Raw genomic sequence first — 19,182 nt, forward strand, 5'->3', positions numbered from 1 at the left:
TAGATTGACTGTGATCTGTTTTTTGTGTAGTGAATTCTACTGTAACTTACTCTTTAATTGCTAATAATTCAATAATAGAAATCTCCTTGAGAGGAAGAGAAACATTTGAATGTGTCGCACCAAACCAAAATAAGCTCTGGGCTCCTGCAGCACATTCCACATACGGAGTCAATTAGAGCGGAGCACAAAGCCTTCACGCTCCTCAGACATATTTCATGCATATAGAACTTAACACCTACCATTCTGAGTATTATAGGTTAGCATGATTGAAAAACACTATTTCACAGACTATGGTGCATCACAAACTGTATTACTGTATGCTGTTGATTTACCATTGAACATGAACCTTGCATTAACTTGCTTCATCATTGAGTCTCAGTTTAAAAGAAGCACTTTATTTTCAAGTCCTATATAGAATGCATGTTTTTCATAATGATTTCATTAAGCAGGATGAAGCCTGAAGTTTGAATGGAGTCCAGCTCAGCTCAATAATATCATCTTTGTTGTTCTTATTCGTGTGACTTTACCGTTGTGGCCACCAATGTCACTCCATGCTTATTTTTGGTGGTGCAGATGTACTTTCCATAGTCAATGGTTTCAACATCATCCACTGTCATGACGCTCTGGGAGATGCGTGTTGTGTGTCCCACTCCACGGTTTATCAGTCGCCAGGAGTCATGAATGCTCACCGGCCTCTGGCCCTAAGAAATACACATCACATGGACACCTATTTATCTGAATCAACATTACCTGCCAAACATTTGGAATAATTAACAGTTTTATGTTTTTGAAAGAAGCCCCTTATGCTAAGGCAGGCTGCATTTAATCACAAATGCAGCGAAAATAGTAATATTGTGAATTATTGTTACAATTTAAAACAACTGTGTCTATTTGCACATATTTTAAATGCAAGTTATTCCTGTGATGGCAAAACTGAATTTTCAGCCTCACATATCAAAAAATCATTCTAATATACTGATTTGCTGCTCAATAAAAAATATTCTTATTATAAATGTTGAAAACAATAGCACTGCTTAATATTTTTGTGGTAACACTACCATTCAAATTCCGTTAAATATATATATAGAGCAAAGACACATTCCATTTATCAAAAGGTACAGTAAAGACATTTATAATGTATGTTACATATAAAAGTTTTTTAACCTGTTCTTCAAATAATCCTGAATAAATGTTGCTATAAACTTTTTATCAATAGTGTATCTCTTTATAATTGTTATGAGCAAAGCTGTAGCATCCACAAAATAGCATAATACTGAAAAATTCAACTATTATTGTCCCAATCATCCTGAATCAGACGCTCAGATCTTAACCAAATCACCTTTTCTAAAAAAAAAAAAAAAAAAAAATGTAGCACTCACCTGGCCAGGATACCTCCAGCTGAAGCTGACGTTCATCTCCGGTTCCCCCAGAACTGTGCATGTAACATTGAAGATGTCTCCACCACTCACTATGTTCGAAGAAGCCTCAATAGTCGCAAAAGGGGGGCCACTAGGCACTAAGAGGGAATAAATGCATTTTTTACCAAAAACACTATGTAAAATGTGTGCGCTTTCATTTGTTTATTTATTTAAAAAGGGACAGTGTAAAATATACATTAACCTTAATAGGAGATATGCATTTTACCAAGTTGTAGCACTTGTGCTAATTTACACCTGTAGTCCCTAAACACTAACTAGTGCTAACTAGTTAGCACTAACTAGTGCTAACACTATTATGCTTTCCTCTTACCTTCCACATACAGCAGCTGGTATTTCGTGGATATTTGTGAAGTGGTTTTCGTGGTGCTGTTGGCCTTGCAGTAATAAGCGCCCTTGTGTTCTGGAGCGGGGTTTAGGATGATGAAGCCTTTCATGGGATTGTAAGAGATCTGGGTCCCATCCACAGCAATTTCTTCTGCAGGAACTTCCCTATGCAGCGAGACGTTGATTTTGGGGTTTGACACCCGGCACGGGACAGTGGCAGGCTTGTCAGGGTGCAGGTAGATGATCTCAAAATAGATGGCAGAGGGGACAAACAGCTCTTCTTTGTCTAGATACAAAGAGAATTGTAACAATGTCTTTAGAGTTTTAAGATCACATAGATGATATGTGAGCAGATGCTGTACCTGTAAAGTATATGTATGTAGCAGATGTGCTTTCTCCATCTTTTGTACATTCTTGTCCGTCACAGAGCACCACCCAGCAGCTGTACTCCCCGGTGTCAGCAGCTGAGGGAGACGACAGAATCAGCTGACTGTACCGCTCATGCTGCTTGATGCTGGAACAACACAAACAATCAAGTCTAGACCTGGGCTATGCATACAATATCATACTACTTGTATTGTTTCTGCAGTATATAATACGACTAAATATACTATGGAATCCATGATTCATTCTACAAAGGAAGATTTTGTTTTATGTCCACTGATGATAACTATTTTTTTTCTGACAATTTTCTTCAGAAATATCATATTTTATCCATAAAGGAAAGCACATTCGTTCAGTTTAGAAATCATTTCAGTTAGCTTGAAACAGTCTCTTAAATGTAATTTTATGCAGTCAACTTTTGAAGTGAGCGGGATAACTAAAACCTAAAATCCTTTAAAAAGTCCAGCAATTTAAATAAAATAACCTTGAAAGTTAAAATAATATTAAACTTAAATTTAATTTAATTTTAGCTACTTGCCAAGGGAAAATGTCTCATTTTAATTAAAATGAAAACAGAAAATTAAATAATAATAATTAATTAAGAAACTATAATAGCATCTAATTGATAATAAAATAATACTGGCTTAAATTAATTTTAAAGTTAACGCTATATATTGAATTTATGTCTAACAGTGAATACTTCGGGAAATTCTTTTAAAAATACACATTTTTAAATAATTTTATATAAAATTTTATTTTGCTCATGTCCAAAAAAGTTTATCTACAAAAACCTATTGTGAATTTTCTGAATGGGTGAAATTATTAACCTACTAGTACAAGCACAGAAAACTGTATCCCAAAAAGCAATGTGTACGACATGACCTCCCTGAAGTAATTACAGTTGACCACTGAATAAAATAGCCACAATTTTTAACATTTGATTCCTTATCAGACTGCCAAATGTTTGACTGCAATTTTTAAATTGATCTATTTACATTAAAATAAAATTAAAATTTTGGGTAACAATTAATTTTAAGGTGCCCTTGTTGCATGTTACATGTATTTACTACTATAATAACAAAATTTATGCATAATTGCATGCAATTAACCCTGAGCCAATCCCTTATCCTAACACTAACCATAATAAGTACATGTAGTTAATAATATTACTCAGTACTTCATGTATAATTACACTGTAACAAGGACACCTTAAAATAAAGTGTAACTGAAACTTGTATTTATTCACATATAGTGTAATTATGTTTCTAATCATACAACTTTGAAACTCTACTATTCCAAACTGAGAATACTCCAGGAGCTATTGATGTGTTATATTTATGATTCTAGCATATATAAAATAATAAAGAAGAATACCTGAGGCGGTTGTCATTGAAGGTGTCCAGATAAGAGGGATATGCCCAGCCAATATTAGTCCCTTTGCATCTCAGTTCCATTGTTTTGCCAGGACTCAAGGAAAGGCTCTCGCCCAGTCTGAGAAAACGGCCTTTATCAAGGACCTGGGTGAGAATGGACTGGCTCTTGCTTCCTGCCTCCTTTTCTTTTACTTTGGGGTAGCGAACCTTCACCCTCTTTCTTCCTGGTCTAATGCGGTTCTCACCATCCTCTTTCTTACGCTTGACCTGCTGACACACACCTGGGTACACCAAAACACAGTTTTCCTGGTCAACAGCTTGTTGGTTCAGCATTTGGATGTGACTGGCAAATTTTCTAAAGAGAAGTAACATTCATTTATTCATTGCTAGGCCATAAACATAATACAGCATATGTGTTTCATTTCTCTTTTTGTGACACTTTATAACTCCTATGACCAAGCCAAAAAAAATAAGAAAAAGAAATAGAAGGAGAGAGAGAGAGAGAGAGAGAGAGCAAGCGTAAGAGGTTTCTGCCATCTGGAAATCTGCTCTATAGTCTTCAGCTAACAGCTGTACAAACATCAATGCTGGAAGTATGCCTTTCTTGTTCTCTGTGCAAAAGCATACAAATATGAAACAATACTGAGGTTTCATTGAATCATAAATTCCTTTTAAATTAATTTTGACATATGCAAGGATCAAGAGGTCTAGAGGAAAACTCTATACAGATCTATACAGATCTTTTGTGATTCCTAAAATAAAATATTTAAAAAAAAAAGCCTGGATAGGATGCAAACATATCTGATTCTCTATCTTTTGTCTTTGCTGTACAATTTAATCATAAGTTTAAGTAAAACTCTGCCCTGATTTGATCTCTCCTCCCCTTTCTACTCTGGAATTTGGTTTCCATTGGCACCACTGTCACCACTGGCACACCATACACATTCATTTATTTCCTTTCCTAGCAATAGAAAGATAGTTTTTTTTTTTGGACTTTCTTCATGTTTGGAAGTTATAATAACAAGGCAGAAAAGAAAAAGAAAAAGAAAAGAAAGGTCTGCTCACCATTTTGGAGCTCCAGCCAGAGCAGTGCCAGTGTGAAGAAGAGCCAGAGCTTCATGATGTCTGAAGTGGAGAGTTCCAGCACAGCACACGGGGCCTGAGAGCAGCACAGGAGCTCTTTGTCCACTGTCTGTCCCGTTTACACTCCGTCAGCTCCATCCTCTGTGAGAAAAGAGGAATTTCCCCAACCCATCTGCACACTCCCCCTTTAGTGTCAGCCTGTGAGCCCTGTCCTGCGATCCTCTATCGCCCTCTGCTGGACTGCAGCTATTTCATTCAAATGTATATGGGGTGGGGTGGATAAGACACATGCCTTTGGTTTGAGAGACCCGGATTCGAATCCACTGTGAGACGCCAATGTGTCCCTGAGCAAGACACTTAATCGTAGTTGCTCCTGAGGCGTGTGACATCTAGCAATTGTAAGTCGCTTTGGATAAAAGCCTCAGCTAACTGTAAATAACAATAGTTTACCTAAAAATTGCTGTTATTTTCTCATCCAAGATAAATATGATATTCTTTAGAACCAACAACACACACACAAAAACTGAACCCATGGTCCAAAAAAGCAGACAACAAAAAATCCTCGGTTTGTACTTCTAATTTATAACCATGCGTTTTGTTTTGTTCTCAGAGTCATATTCATCAATAATCACGCAACGCTGACGTCTTACGTCATCCGCCAGAACTGCTTCTGCGTAAGACAGATAACAGAAATATAGGCTACTCAAAACTTTTCAATTGAAAATAGAAATTACTTTTATTTATTTTTATTAAAAAATGAAAAGTCTGTAAGTCTGTTTTTTTATGTGTAATATTTGTTTACGAACTGTGATGCCTGTATGTTTGTAATTTGAATTACTGTGATGTTTGTACCTACTTTGTATGATTGTTAATTGAACTCTAATAAATACAAAATAAATAAATAACAAAGATGACAGATAAAAAAGACAGATAACAGAAGTGAGAGAAAGGTGTTTATTACGTTTGAAATATGCAGTGTGAGGCATGTTTTATTATGGATGTGCGCGCTGTATTTGACGACTTGTGGACTGTTGAACTGCAATAACCCGCTGACTATGATCTTCAAATAGCCAGGATATTTTGTAATATTACTCCGACTGGATTCGTCTGAAAGAAGAGTCATATACACATAGAATGCCTCTAGGGTGAGTAAAACGCTAGCTTGTTTTCATTTTTGGTTGAACTATTTTATAAATAATAGAATATTCATACAATATTCAGTATGAAATATTGTGAGATAGTTCTGTGTCATTCATTTTATGCTTCACAGATAGTGGTCACCTTATCAATTATTTTATTATATTATTATTATTAATATTAATAATAATAATATTTGGGCAGTTTTGTGCTTTGTTTACTGAAGCGTCATGCTGAAATCTGTTTCCATTGGCAGTTGAGTTTTGCATTAATTTGAAATCAAATATCATCTTCTTTTAATAGAAATTTAACATTACTGAGATGAGACGAAAAGTAAACTAATAAACAGCTCAACAGATACCAACCAAGGAAAAAATATCTATTAAAATGTAAATAAAATGATTTAATGCCTATTTAAAATTATGTGGGGGAAACATTGCTGAAAAGGGTGAAAATTTTATTGTTTTGTATGCAACCACTTTCCAATGTTTTGACAATGGCATAATCCAAACATTACGTACATCATTAAAAAAATGATTATAAGATACAATGATACAAAGGCTTTAAATGGAAGTTGATGTGCATTACTTAGTGAGACACTAACACATTGTTATTAATGGTTGTTCCAGAATCTTAGCCTCTCAGTGACTAATTTACTATGCAATCTACAACTACAAATTAAGTATTTAACGTGGAAAAAGACTTGAGCACTGGATAGCAGAAGAAACACTTTCAGATGCTCATGCTTTGCATTTTTAGGCCACTGTTTGCATCACTTTGTTAGCTGGATTAAACATATTGTCATGCATTGAATGACCGCAGTGGACTACGTAGTGTACTGTAGATGGTTGATTATTCATCATAGTGTTTCAGAAAATTTTGGATTAATTAATTGAAGAGTAAAAAAATCTAGAAAGTAAATAAAGTGGGGGAAAATGTTAATTTTACAAGACAAAACATACATACATACATACTTGCTCCTCTTCAACATCATAAGACCTTCTGGTTGTTAAACAACAGATGAATACTGTACATTGTAAGATATCTCTGTCAAACATTCAGCGATAGTTACACAACACATGTAACATAGGTTAAGATAAAAAATAGTGTTTATCAGAATACAAGAAGACATGAAATAGTGTTATCCAAACAGCTTAACATCTCAGGCATATACTGTAAGTTAAAATAATTAATACTAAATCTTACAATTAAACACTTTAACAAGACAGGTCAATCATGTAGACATGCAGTGAAGCTGGACATTTACCATTATCATGGCTTTACCAATATTTCTTCAGGTGTTCCACATTATTTAATAATGCCACTTTACCACGTGTCCCATACCTTTAAAACTAAGTATAAATGCTATAAAATGTTTTGCTTCCTTTTTTCTTTTCTTTTTTTCCTTTTTTTTTCCTTTTCTTTTTTTATTTAACAAACTAACAGTGGAAGAAATCTTAAGATACTGTCTGTGGAAATACTTTCATGCAAAAAAAACAAAAAAACAAGCTATCCCTTTTTCATCAAAACACATTTAAAAAGCAAATTGCTTCAAACACAGAGGTATGTCTTACAGGGGTGAAAATATTTGATATGACAACAATTCAATGCTATTCTAATGATTTATTCATAAAAATTTATAAAATAAAACAATTAAAAAAAATTAGATCACAACTTGGTCACTACTCATGTTTAGTTATTTTGCTACTATTCATTATTATGCATGTTTTATATCTATTATGTATGTTTTATGTTAAGTTACAAATATAAGCTTATATTGGGTATAGAACAAATTCCTTTAATCAATGCATTGAATTTCTAATGCCAGATTGCACACCCCTAACGTCCTGCTATCACATCACAGATGAGAGCATCAGCACTGAGAGGTGTTACAGTGATTGTTCATGATGGCAGTGACTGTAAAGGCAGAGCTGAATACACAGGTCTATCAGCTGGTTGGTGAATGCCGTGGATAACAGCTATAGTTACTATTATAGTTTATCTGCTGTTCTTTAACATGGGCTAGTCTTCTCGATGTGCGTCACATATTCCACAGTGCCTTCATTTCCTGTCAGTGTCTTTTTCTCTGTCGCAACACCACAGTTCTGTAGATGCCTCTTACGCTCATCACTATGCCAGATTCCATATCCAAAATAAATGAAGAAACCTGTGGAGTGATACAAAAGTTGCGATTTCTATCAAATGTGTATTCCATTGCATTTGGATCCATTAGGATGCTTAAAGGCAGTTCATCCAAAAAAAAAGATAATCAAAGGACAGTTTGCCCAATATAAATTTATATATATATACACTCATACTGCCACTCAAAAGTATTCAAAAATATGATTGATATAGTAAAATATAAAGATACTTTTGTCAGGATTTTTGGATGAATAAAAAGTGAAAAAGACTGGCATTTATTTAAGATAGAAATATTTTGTACCAATATAAACTACTGTTCTAAAGTTTGGTGTCAGTCATTTAAATTTTTTTTTTTTTAAAGAAATTAATATCTTTATTCAGCAAAATGTGCTAAATTGATACAAAGTGATAGTAAAGACTTCTCTTGTTACAAAAGAGTTCTATTTTAAATGAATACTGTTCTTTTTAACTTTTTGATTCATCAACAAATCCTGACAAAATGTCACAGGTTTAAAAAATAATAATAAGCAGCACATTGATTATGAATCAGCATGAAAGATTTCTGAAGGATCATGTGGGACACTGAAGACTGGAGTAATGATACTGGAAATGCAGCTTTTATCATAGGAATAAATTGGGTTTTAAAGTATATTAAGTAAACCATTATTATATTTCACAATATTACAGTTTGTTTCTGTATTTTTGATCAAATAAATGCAGCCTTGATGAGCAGAAGAAATTTCTTTAAAATAAAAAACACAATTAAAATCCTACTGATCCCAATTTGAGCAGTAATGAATATAGATAGACAGACAGACAGACAGACAGACAGACAGACAGATAGATAGATAGATAGAACAAACTTCATTGGTTAAATACTTGAAAAAGAAAAAAAAAGGGTGCTGGGTTTAGATCAAAATGAGGCTATATAAACAATGACAGAATTTTCATCACTGGATAAAACGTCCTGTCCAATTTTCCACCAACATAAACCTGACCTGTGAAAACCAGCCTGGACCACCATGGAACCTATGCTCATCTAAGCTGATCTTCTCTGCAGGGTTTTCTTACTTTTATTTCTGACTATGCCTGTTTTTCAAGCAAACAGCCTTGAAATGGCAATGAGACCTTTAGATTTGTTTGAATGTGGTTCAGGATTGTATCCTCTGTGTGTTTACTCAAAGTTAGCACGTACCTATAGCCATCCAGATGGAGAAACGGATCCACGTGTCTCCGCTGAGCTGAACCATGAGATAGACGTTGACAAATACACTCAAGATGGGTAGAAAGGGCAACAGAGGAACCTGAAGCAAAAAATACACACTACTTCAAACATGTGCTTGACTGCACTCTGCTTAGCACTCACTAATGAAATGACCCAGACTAAAACAGAAAAAACACCATGAATGGAGACTCTCTCGGGTCATATCACATTGTTTTTCATGTTAGATAGCAAGGATAGCACACAATACGGCCCTCCAAAGAACACAGAGTGCTTGGCAAACACAGATATTTTATACAGGCTATTACCCTAAAACCCAGTGCTCTTCTGGACAGAATACACATCAAGATAAACAGAGCAGCAACAGTTCAACATGGTGCACGCTTATTAAAAGGAAAGTACAGCCCAAAATGAAAGTTCTGTCATTATTTACTCACTTTCACATCATTTCATTTTAGAAATTAGGCAGATTGTTGCTGCTCTTTTTAATACATTAAAAGTGAAAGGATTGTAGCAGCAGTCCTCATATAACCTGTGTACTATGTAAGTCTTGTGAAGTCATAGTGGACACCATTCACTTATATTGTATGGAAAAGAGCAGTATCCTCACAGAGAAAAAAAACAGGTTTGGTGATAATTTTGGGGTGAATTATCCCTTTAAGAGTGTGAACACAATGTATATTATGTATATGTTGTTTATATATAATTGTTATAAAGTTTTAAATATTTGGGCTCAAGTCAGTTTTTTTTTAATAAATTATATTTTATTCAGCATGAAAAGTGACAGTTTTCGTATTTATAATGTTACAAAATATTTATTTTTTAAATAAATCTTTTTCTCTATCGAACTTTCTATTCATCCAAGATTCTTGAACAAAATGCATCGCAGTTTACAATTATTTTTTAAAAATAATTATAATTATTAAGCAGCACAACTGTTTTCAAAACTGATAATTAGAAGAATTATAATTAGAATGATTTCTGAAAGATCTTCTGATACTTGTAATGCTAAAAATTCAGCTTTGCCTTCGCAGGAATAAATTAGATTTTAAAATATATTCAAATAGAAAACTGTTCTTTTAAACTGTAGTAATATTTCACAGTTTTACTGTATACGAGACCATAAATTTTTATAGTATACATGTATGTTAAGTATGGAAGATTTCAAACCTACATACCATGAAGGAAACCTTCTTCCTTGTCTGAGGTTGTCTGCAAATCAGAAGGATGCACATGATGAAGATGAACAAAGATGCACCTAAGACCCCCAGGGCCCAAGGCTCCATAGCAATAATGGCCTGTCCGTAGTAGGTGTTGAGTGCGCTAATAACACACACAACAAACACTGCAGGGAAAAACAAACACAGATCAGAAATCTACCCCATTGTCATCAGTTAACTTAAAGTCAAATCAGTCTCTATCTGCTTCTGTACTAACCTATGATCACAACAGACACGTTGACCGCAGTGGAGGTCTGTTCAGTGGGCAGCAGTGGAGGGTTGAGCAGAGAGCGCAGGGTAACGCGTCCATCCTTCAGCATGTTCAGGTGAGACTCAGACTCTGTCAGTTCTGACTCACCAACCTTTTCCTTGCCTTCACTGATCCTAGACCTCTCAAACGCAGCATCCGGCTGATACCTGACGTGTGAATTTTAGATTTAAATAGCTACTTCATGCCATTAAAAACAGAAACATTAATGAATCGTATTTTGTTTAATATGATAAATGCATCATAATATGTGACAGTGTCATTTAAGCTCTACAGAGCATATTGTCATATAAAATCTGTTCAAAGTCAAATCATAGGTTTATATTCCACGGTTTGAAGATGACATATGAACAGTAGATGGCAGTATATAATTCTCACTGCATCATTCTCGCAGTAGGGGTTGCACCAACTGGTCTGCATCCTTGTATTAACAGCTGGATTGCAAAGAGTAATGCTGTCACCTTGAACTTTTTTGAATGCAAGGGATATACACTAACCTAAGGATTAGAACACAAGCAGCCACCAAAGAGTATGCCAGCAAGGTTCCGATAGACATCATGTCCACCAGCGCTTTCAAGTCAAACAGGAAAGCCATGACAGCTGTTGGGTAGTAAACAAAAGCAGAAGTCAGATGAAGTTAAAAAAATTAATGAATTAATGCATATTTATATCACAGTAACGTCTATAAATTAAGTAGTTACATACAGTGGCCCAAATATTTAGACACTTAAGCCATACTTAAAATGCATTAATTGCAAGGCATCATGACAATTTAAATACTTATATTTTCTTGTGATAAATGTAAAAAAAAATCAGCGGTGCTTAGAATTACTTCCTAGGTTGATAACCAGAATGTTTTTTGTTTGTTTGTTTTACTGGATCTTGAGTTTAGCTTGAAAAGTGCGTTATTTTCCAACTTAATCCATTGAACTTACAAGTGCGGCTTGGTTGTCAAAAATATTTCAAGGCCATTATACAACAACAGAGCATGCACAGTTTATTATTTCATTTGTGTTCACTGAATAAAATAAATCTTCCAGTTTGGAGGAGCCTGATTGGTTAATCATGAAATTTCCAAAGTAATGCAGGTGTAAATGAAAGCTTCATTAAATGTACTGTGGGACTTATGAATAAATCTCAGTCTTTGTCAATAATCAATACAGATTATCTTTATTGGGGGATGTCTGACTTTAAACTCAGAATTCAATAGTATTGGTATCTTCTGAGGAAATCCACACCAGATGTGCTCTATGACTTCATATACAGCTGTTTAGACTTCCCTCACAGTAAGAAGGCCATGTACACTAACAAGCATACAGTGCTACAATATAGACTTAACATGTGCAATGTGCAGGGGGCTCTGAAAACCATTATATGCCCTGGGTCCTCATCCCTTCACTGAGCTTCCCCTCTGCTTTCTCATTCTTTAGAAGTCCTTAGAATCCATAAGCATCCACTGAGCGACCCCTGCTAGCATCAAAGTGCTGTATTACCACTCTGTAGGGAAGTACTAAGAGTCTCTCCCTGCAGCTGTCTGCAGTATATTACACATCTGCACCTGACACGTGAGTTCACATATACAATAGCGCTCAAAATAATTGCTTTATAATTTAATAATGCTCACCAGGCAAGGCTACTTTTATTTGATCAAAAATATAGTAAAACAGTAATATTAGGCAAAATGTAAAATGTTTTATATTTTAATGTATTTTAAAATGTGATTTATTTCCTCTGATACAAAGCTGAATTTTCAGCATCATTATTCGAGTCTTTATGTCTTTAAATGTCTTAAAGCTGTCACTTTTTGTCAATTTAACGCATCCTATTTTAATCTTTCTTCACTTATGAATGGTAGTCACAAACATATCATCCATATTTCAAAAAATATTATGTTGCAAAAACTTTTATATATTTTAATAGATAAAACTTAAAGTTACTTTAAATTGTATTAACATTTTCTAGTATTACTATATTACTAATATTACTTATATTACTGTTATTCTGTTTAAATAAATGCAGCCTAAAGCATAAGAGGTTTCTTTCAACAATATAAAAAATGAATGATTTCCTTTCTTTTCTACATATCACTTTTGCATGCAATAAATAGCTTACCACAGAGATTTCTATCACATATTGTATAAATCACAGCAATTTTAGCACCACCACCACAGCATGCATCCATTAACAGGCTATACTGTAATTAAGCAGACACACTGCACCTTCACCAGGCTGACACAAACAGGACAGCAGGCCATGCAAGGCCTACCTCGGTCTTAGCTTACCCGCGGTAGCGCCTGCTGCCATAGTGGCAGCCACTGGTGACTGACGCTTACTCACTTTGGAAAGAAATCTGAATAGCACGCCATCTCGTGCCATGGCAAACAGAATGCGGGGAAGAGGGAACATAGAACCCAACAGGCTAAAGACAAAAAAGGATTCATGGTTCAGACACCTGCTACTCTAGAGGGAGAAAAAAACATATTAACCAACACCAGCAAGTGTGAAGGAGCAAAAACTGACCAAATGCAGCCAATTATGTTTTTTTCAGTCATTTGTAATTATTGGAAGATTTGTTTTTAAAAAATAAATGAGCATACGTAGACAAACTGATATTCACTAAACTGCCATGAACTGCTATGACTTTTCAGGATTTTATTCATTTCCTTGATTCATCCAGGCTCGGATGTTGCCATTTTTAAAAGTCCTGATAATTTGATGTATGTTTTTAGAGAATAATTCTTCATATTATACATTTACGCTCTTTTCACATTTGCCTGGTGGACCACATTGGCGGTTTGCATGGCAATTGTGCCTCCATCTCTCACCTGCAACTACACCTGAAGACATTGTAGCAATAAGAGGGGTCTTCGTCTTAGGATTGATTTGGGCTAACACTTTGAAAAGCACCCCATCCTGTGCCATAGCATAGATTACACGCGGCATTGGGAAAATGGAGCCCAGCAGACTGCATGTGAAGCAAAGACATCAGCAGAAGCAAGGGGTCAATTAATTACATGCTGCAGAGCTGATCCCAAACACTTCTGTTACAGGCCACCACAAACAATGATTTTGATTTTAAAGTCAACATGAACTCAAAAATAAAAACACAAAAAAAATTTCCCAATAGACAGAATTGAGTTTGCTTATGTTTGTTTTTTACTCTAAAAAGCTAATTACAGAAGCAATATGGTTTGCCAAATGGCTGTTTCATGTTGACTTTAGGAAATATGAAATTTGACAGCACTTTGCAAATGGGACCAGACGTACAGTTAAATCATCTTGATTTTTTCCTGGGAGTATTGCACAAGAGCCTAAGCTAATAGCATCCTATAAAATGTTTTAGTAAATTCATAAAACGACACTAGTGGCTACAATCAAAATTATCTGTATTAAGCATAAAACTTTTATAGCAATATGATAACAGCTTTAATTACTTAACCAATCACACACCTTGATGTTTTTGAACAGAATAAAAGTAATATTCAAACAAATACAATAAATATACTGTTAAAATGAGTGGGTTATAAATCATGCTGCTTTAGGGAACGTTGCTAATTACCAAACAATAGTCCTTACTGATTTATGTCACCAGGAAAAAACAAAACCACATTCCACTTGAACATTTTTTTCTGAAAGAGAGCAAGTATAAACCTTAATCATCTTAAAGCTTATAATAATAATCTGGTTAATTAAATGCTATGTATAATTATTTATACGGCTCTCTTTCAAACAAATCACCATCAAAAAGTCATTAGAGATGCAAAGCATATAGGAATAAATCCACCAAAAGACCCAACTAAGAACTTCATACAAATTAATTAGGAAGGAAATGTTTTACTGAATCTCAAACAAATGACAAAATGAATAAAAGCATTTTTATGTAATTATTCAGAGTGTTTTGATATCGGCATGCTGCCTCAATATACAATCTTGTAAGAAGCCTTGGCCAGCAGAACAGTATTAAAGGAGCAAAGAAAGATGTTTACCTGGTTGATAAAGCACAGAGCGATCCTGCCGCTACAACATATTTGGCAGGCCCCCAGCCGACATATTCAAAAGCCAAAGGCAGGGGACTCCTCTCATCCAGCAGGTAGTAGGGCATCATGAGCGTGAGGGCGGCTGAAACACCAAAGTAGGCGAGAAAGCAGACCAGCAGGGAAACAACTATCCCAATGGGAATGGCCCTCTGGGGATTCTTCACCTCCTCACCTGGTCACAGTTACAAATATCAGAAGTATTTGAGCACAAGACTAGACTGAAGAACCGAAGCTAACTGTTGTATAAAACAGAAGAAGTGATTGAATACCTGTAGTTGCAATGCAATCAAATCCTACGAAGGCATAAAAGCAGGTGGCGGCACCAGCGAGTGTCCCACCAAAGCCATAAGGGAAAAATCCCCCTGACCCATAATCGCTAGTGACATTAGCAGTGTGTGAGAGATTCCTGTAAGCGGATTTTAACATTTTAATGATTATAATCATCAAAAATTCAAACATTAGGATTCGTTTGTTAAGATATAAAAGGAAAGTAATTGAAAATATATTCTTCACCTTTTGACAACAGTAACGTTTATGAGAGATTCCTCAGATATATTCCAATTGAGCGAGTCTCCTTTTACGAACCCAGAGATGATAACAAACACCAGCACAAGCACGTTTACAGCTGTGAAGATTTTGTTGACCCAAGCTGATTCTTTCACCCCAAAGGAGAGAAGGCCTAGGGCGAAATTACGGCAACAGACATTTCGATTCAGTTTAGGAAATAATTCATGTAATAATTTAGCTGCAAATATGCTTTCAGGAGATTTAATTTAAGAAACTTAAATGATAAAAGACATTTAAATGTATTCATTTATCCAAAGCAACTTACACATGAGGAATACAACAAGCATTTTATCTTAAAGCAGCAGTAATAGAAGAAATACACTCTCAGAAAAAAGGTACAAAAGCTGTCACTGGGGACATAACCTTTCAAAAGCTACTCGTATGTAACATATAGGAAATATGTACATCTAAGTTACTAAAATGCACTCTATAATTGTAAATAAGGTAAAATGGTGTTCTTTTTGAAAGGGTACCATCCCAGTGACAGCTTTTGTGCCTTTTTTCTGAGAGTGTGGCAATACAATAAAATAGAACAAGCCAGAACAAGGAGAGATGAATAAAGTTCATGATCTTTACCTGACAGTAGTAAGATCAGGCAGACAGCAAAGAAATCAGGGTACTCTGCAAGGCCGGGCAAATTCATTCTGAAGTACATTTTGCAGAACTTTTCAATGTGGCCCCCTATAATCTCATCAAACGTCCCACTCCAGGCACGTGCCACACTAGACGTCCCTGTTCAAAAAAAAATATCAGTTTAGCTTGGAAAATTCTGTATAGAACTACATGCTTTAGTATATTTCTAAACCATAATTACCTATGACGTATGACAGAATGAGGTTCCATCCTGTTATGAATGCCCAGAGCTCCCCCACAGTCACATAGCTGTACAGATAGGCTGAGCCCGTCTTTGGTACCCGCGCACCAAACTCGGCATAACACAGGCCGGCCATCACAGATGCAAGAGCAGCGATGAGGAAGGACACCACAATGCTGGGGCCTGAACTGCCTTTGGCTACCTCCCCTGCGAGCACATAGACACCGGCCCCAAGTGTACTTCCCACCCCGAGGGCAATCAGATCAACAGTGGAGAGACAGCGGCACAGCTTGGACTCTTCCAAAGAGTCCTGGTCCACATTCTTCCTCCTCACAAGGGAGCGACCAAATGTGAGGCAATGTTCCAGCATTCTTCCTGTTACCACAAACTGTCAAATAAATAAATCAGATATACAAACTTTTTTTATTTTTAAAGTGAAAGGATACCATTTATTTTCCTTTTTATGTTTGAAATACTCAGGACCGAATCTGAGCGGTGAACATTTGTGTAGTTTTTGGCTAACATTGCACACAATAAATGCACAATGAAATGATTCGATTCTGCAAGATTGTGAACCAAGGTAGAGCTGAGGCATGGAAAAGAACACTGTATTATTCAATAACACTTTTGGCCTTTGTTCTTACTTGCACCTTTATAATTTAACAGGTTTTTAGCATTGCATAATGCACAATAATCCAAAAGCCTTAGGCATTATTGCATAATAGTGGGATAAAGTGCTTTCAACTTGAAAGGCGTAGGTATTTGGCACATCGCTTATTGGTCAGTGCGCTTCTGTGCAGTTAAAGAATTAAATTAGTTATGAGCCACTGGCATCAAGTTAATTAAAAGTAAACATTCTTTATAAATGTATAAAGTATTATGAGTTTATATAAAGTTTATATCAGGTAGATTACCACAGAGGTTTGTTCTGTCATGATTAAATATAATAGCACAATCTCTTTAAATACTTTATATCTAAAAAATATAATCATATATATTATTATTATTATAATACAGTACTATTCAAAGGTTTGGGTTCATTAAGAAACTTGATCAAAAGTGACAGTAAAAATATTTATAATGTTACTAAATATTTCAGTTTCAAAGAAATGCTATTCTGTTCATCAAATAAAATGCTATCAATATTAAAAACTATCACAAAAAAAATTACAGTATAAATGATCACACAAATATGAAGCAGGAAAAAACATTTTTAACTGTTATTAATAATTGAGCAGAAAATTAGCTTATGAGCATTATTTCTGAAGGATCATGTGACACTGGAGAATAATGCTAAAAATTCATTTTTTTCCATCACAGGAATAAATTACATTAAAATTAAAAATTTTTATAGGAAAGGTTATTTCAAATGTGATAATATTTCTCTATATTTCTTTTTCACTGTATTTTTTTATAAAATGCGTCCTTGGTGATCCTCTTTTAAAACAATATTAAAATCTTAACGCCAAACTTTTGAATGGTAGAATACTTCTTATATATATATATATATATATATATATATATATATATATATATATATATATATATATATAAACACCCACTAGCAAATACTGTAGTAGGCTATACAGAACAGTTTTAGAGATTAGTTTTCCAATCTGAATTGAACTCGCAGACCAAATTTGCAGTTAAGTTACTTTCGAAAGAACTTCTTTTACACATAAAACAAATATTTTTACAAATGATTTGGCACATTGTGGTGTGTGTGACCAAACCGCTGAGCATTAGCTTTACACTGTGTCTGCTTACAACCTTTGAAAGGTGTTGATAAATCACACAGGCAGAGAAGATTGACATGCATGAGGCTGTAGCCGTGAGGGCTCATCATGCTAAACTTGACAAACAACTCTGAAGCTCAGATACAGCGTGGCATATTTTATAGTTGGCCTGGTTTGATTAAGTCTTACTTTAATAAGTGAATGGATATCATTATTCTACAGCAAGGAGTACAGACAGAATTTGTACATGCAATGGTCACAGATTAACATTTATACATTAGTCTGCTTTAAAATGACATTTTCAATGGATCTGCTAAAGGTATTTGAGTGTATGTAAATGCATGTGATCAAATAGAAATGATTGACAACTATGTATTTGCATAAACACAAAATCTAAAACTTACCACCTGATGAGAGAATTGCCTTATGGACGTAATGTAATGTCTTACAATTTCATGCAAACACACACATACACGCCTCCACACACACGCCTCTCAGGGAACTCCACTGATTTCTTTAAAAACCTCACGGCTCAGAGAGATCCAAGTCAGTCCTTCCAAAGTTTGCTCCTTCCTTCCTCAAGCTCAAATGTCATGTCACCCCACAACTGCACTAGTTTTACTGCCTACTTTACTCTCTTCTGGTTTGCCTAAACTTGTCCTACCCCGCCCCCTCACCCACCCCCCCATGAGGAGGCACGGTCTGGCCAAAGGGGAGGAGAGACATTTTACACAGAGTGAGGCAATGCAATGCTTATTTTCCTATTCAAACAGGTCTCTCTTATAAAAAAAAAAAAAGAATAATGCTTTATTCTGAACATGCTTTAAAAAAAAGAAAAAAAAAGACACCCGCATGCCCGAGTAAGTCCCAGCTGCCAGTGCACTTATTGACCAGTGATAAATGGTTAAGCAATTGACATTGACAAACATTGAGACAGACATCTGTTTGCCCAGTGCAGTGCGGAAGAGTTGCTAAAAGCATGGACATGATTGGACAAAGAGGTCTGTCACAGGTAAAGAGCTCTAATGGATGATTGTTTCCCTTATTTATAAGCCCATGAGCTGGATACAGGGTCAGTTGGCCTCTCCAGAAATACAGTATGGGGATAACAAATCTGAGAAACCGAGGGGATTGTCACTCATGGCTGAATTCAAGTCCAGTTACACATAAGGTGAACACAAATTCTCAAACAAGAAAGTATTTGTCAAATATGTGAGCCTAGTAACTAAATGTAAAGAGCAGAGTAGAACTAAAGATCAAGTTACCTTAGACCTTAGTCAGGGTACAGAAAGAAAGGAAAATTAAAGCAGGGTCTCAAAATGCTTTTTTTGCATTAGTTCACCCAAACATTGAGGTCATACAGTATGATGCTGCTAAAAAGGACACTATTTGGTGTATTTGGTGTAATTGTATTCATGCGGTTTAAGGTTAAAAAA

The 19,182-nt window shown here is 35.3% G+C and overlaps 2 protein-coding genes across 4 annotated transcripts; both read right to left on the reverse strand.

Moving 5' to 3' along the window:
• Positions 1-289: 289 nt before the first annotated feature.
• On the reverse strand, positions 290-4,760 carry LOC113114206 (platelet-derived growth factor receptor-like protein). The gene is made up of 6 exons (XM_026281026.1): positions 4,586-4,760; positions 3,522-3,801; positions 2,126-2,277; positions 1,750-2,049; positions 1,380-1,516; positions 290-701 (listed from the first exon to the last, which is right to left on the reverse strand). The coding sequence occupies exons 1-6, from the start codon at positions 4,638-4,640 to the stop codon at positions 510-512; spliced, it is 1,116 nt and encodes a 371-aa protein (XP_026136811.1). The 5' UTR covers positions 4,641-4,760; the 3' UTR covers positions 290-509.
• Positions 4,761-6,180: 1,420 nt separating this feature from the next.
• Positions 6,181-18,371, reverse strand: slc7a2 (solute carrier family 7 member 2). 3 transcript variants are annotated; one of them, XM_026281019.1, is made up of 12 exons: positions 18,151-18,371; positions 16,011-16,385; positions 15,773-15,928; positions 15,143-15,308; positions 14,899-15,035; positions 14,579-14,801; positions 13,418-13,557; positions 11,090-11,192; positions 10,542-10,741; positions 10,283-10,449; positions 9,078-9,186; positions 6,181-7,907 (listed from the first exon to the last, which is right to left on the reverse strand). In XM_026281019.1, the coding sequence occupies exons 2-12, from the start codon at positions 16,378-16,380 to the stop codon at positions 7,753-7,755; spliced, it is 1,926 nt and encodes a 641-aa protein (XP_026136804.1). In that variant the 5' UTR covers positions 16,381-16,385; positions 18,151-18,371; the 3' UTR covers positions 6,181-7,752. The 3 variants fall into 3 exon arrangements, with proteins under 3 accessions (XP_026136804.1, XP_026136803.1, XP_026136805.1); XM_026281018.1 differs by having other exon boundaries at positions 16,011-16,398; XM_026281020.1 differs by lacking the exon at positions 13,418-13,557 and adding an exon at positions 12,875-13,011 and having other exon boundaries at positions 16,011-16,398; positions 18,151-18,370.
• Positions 18,372-19,182: the final 811 nt, after the last annotated feature.

This window comes from Carassius auratus, chromosome 14 (genome assembly GCF_003368295.1).
Source record: "Carassius auratus strain Wakin chromosome 14, ASM336829v1, whole genome shotgun sequence".
Lineage (NCBI taxonomy): Eukaryota > Metazoa > Chordata > Actinopteri > Cypriniformes > Cyprinidae > Carassius > Carassius auratus.

What these genes read in the sequence shown, in the direction of transcription:
- slc7a2 (XM_026281019.1), bottom strand. Translation starts at nt 16,380, where the DNA reads ATGCTGGAACATTGCCTCACATTTGGTCGCTCCCTTGTGAGGAGGAAG. An exon ending in AACGTTACTGTTGTCAAAAG is followed by an intron (nt 15,036 to 15,142) that starts GTGAAGAATATA and finishes ATCCGCTTACAG; the next exon opens with GAATCTCTCACACACTGCTA. An exon ending in CTCTGTGCTTTATCAACCAG is followed by an intron (nt 13,558 to 14,578) that starts GTAAACATCTTT and finishes CTTCACATGCAG; the next exon opens with TCTGCTGGGCTCCATTTTCC.
- LOC113114206 (XM_026281026.1), bottom strand. Translation starts at nt 4,640, where the DNA reads ATGAAGCTCTGGCTCTTCTTCACACTGGCACTGCTCTGGCTGGAGCTC. An exon ending in CTGGCTGGAGCTCCAAAATG is followed by an intron (nt 3,802 to 4,585) that starts GTGAGCAGACCT and finishes TGGTGTACCCAG; the next exon opens with GTGTGTGTCAGCAGGTCAAG. An exon ending in CCAGCTGCTGTATGTGGAAG is followed by an intron (nt 1,517 to 1,749) that starts GTAAGAGGAAAG and finishes ATTCCCTCTTAG; the next exon opens with TGCCTAGTGGCCCCCCTTTT.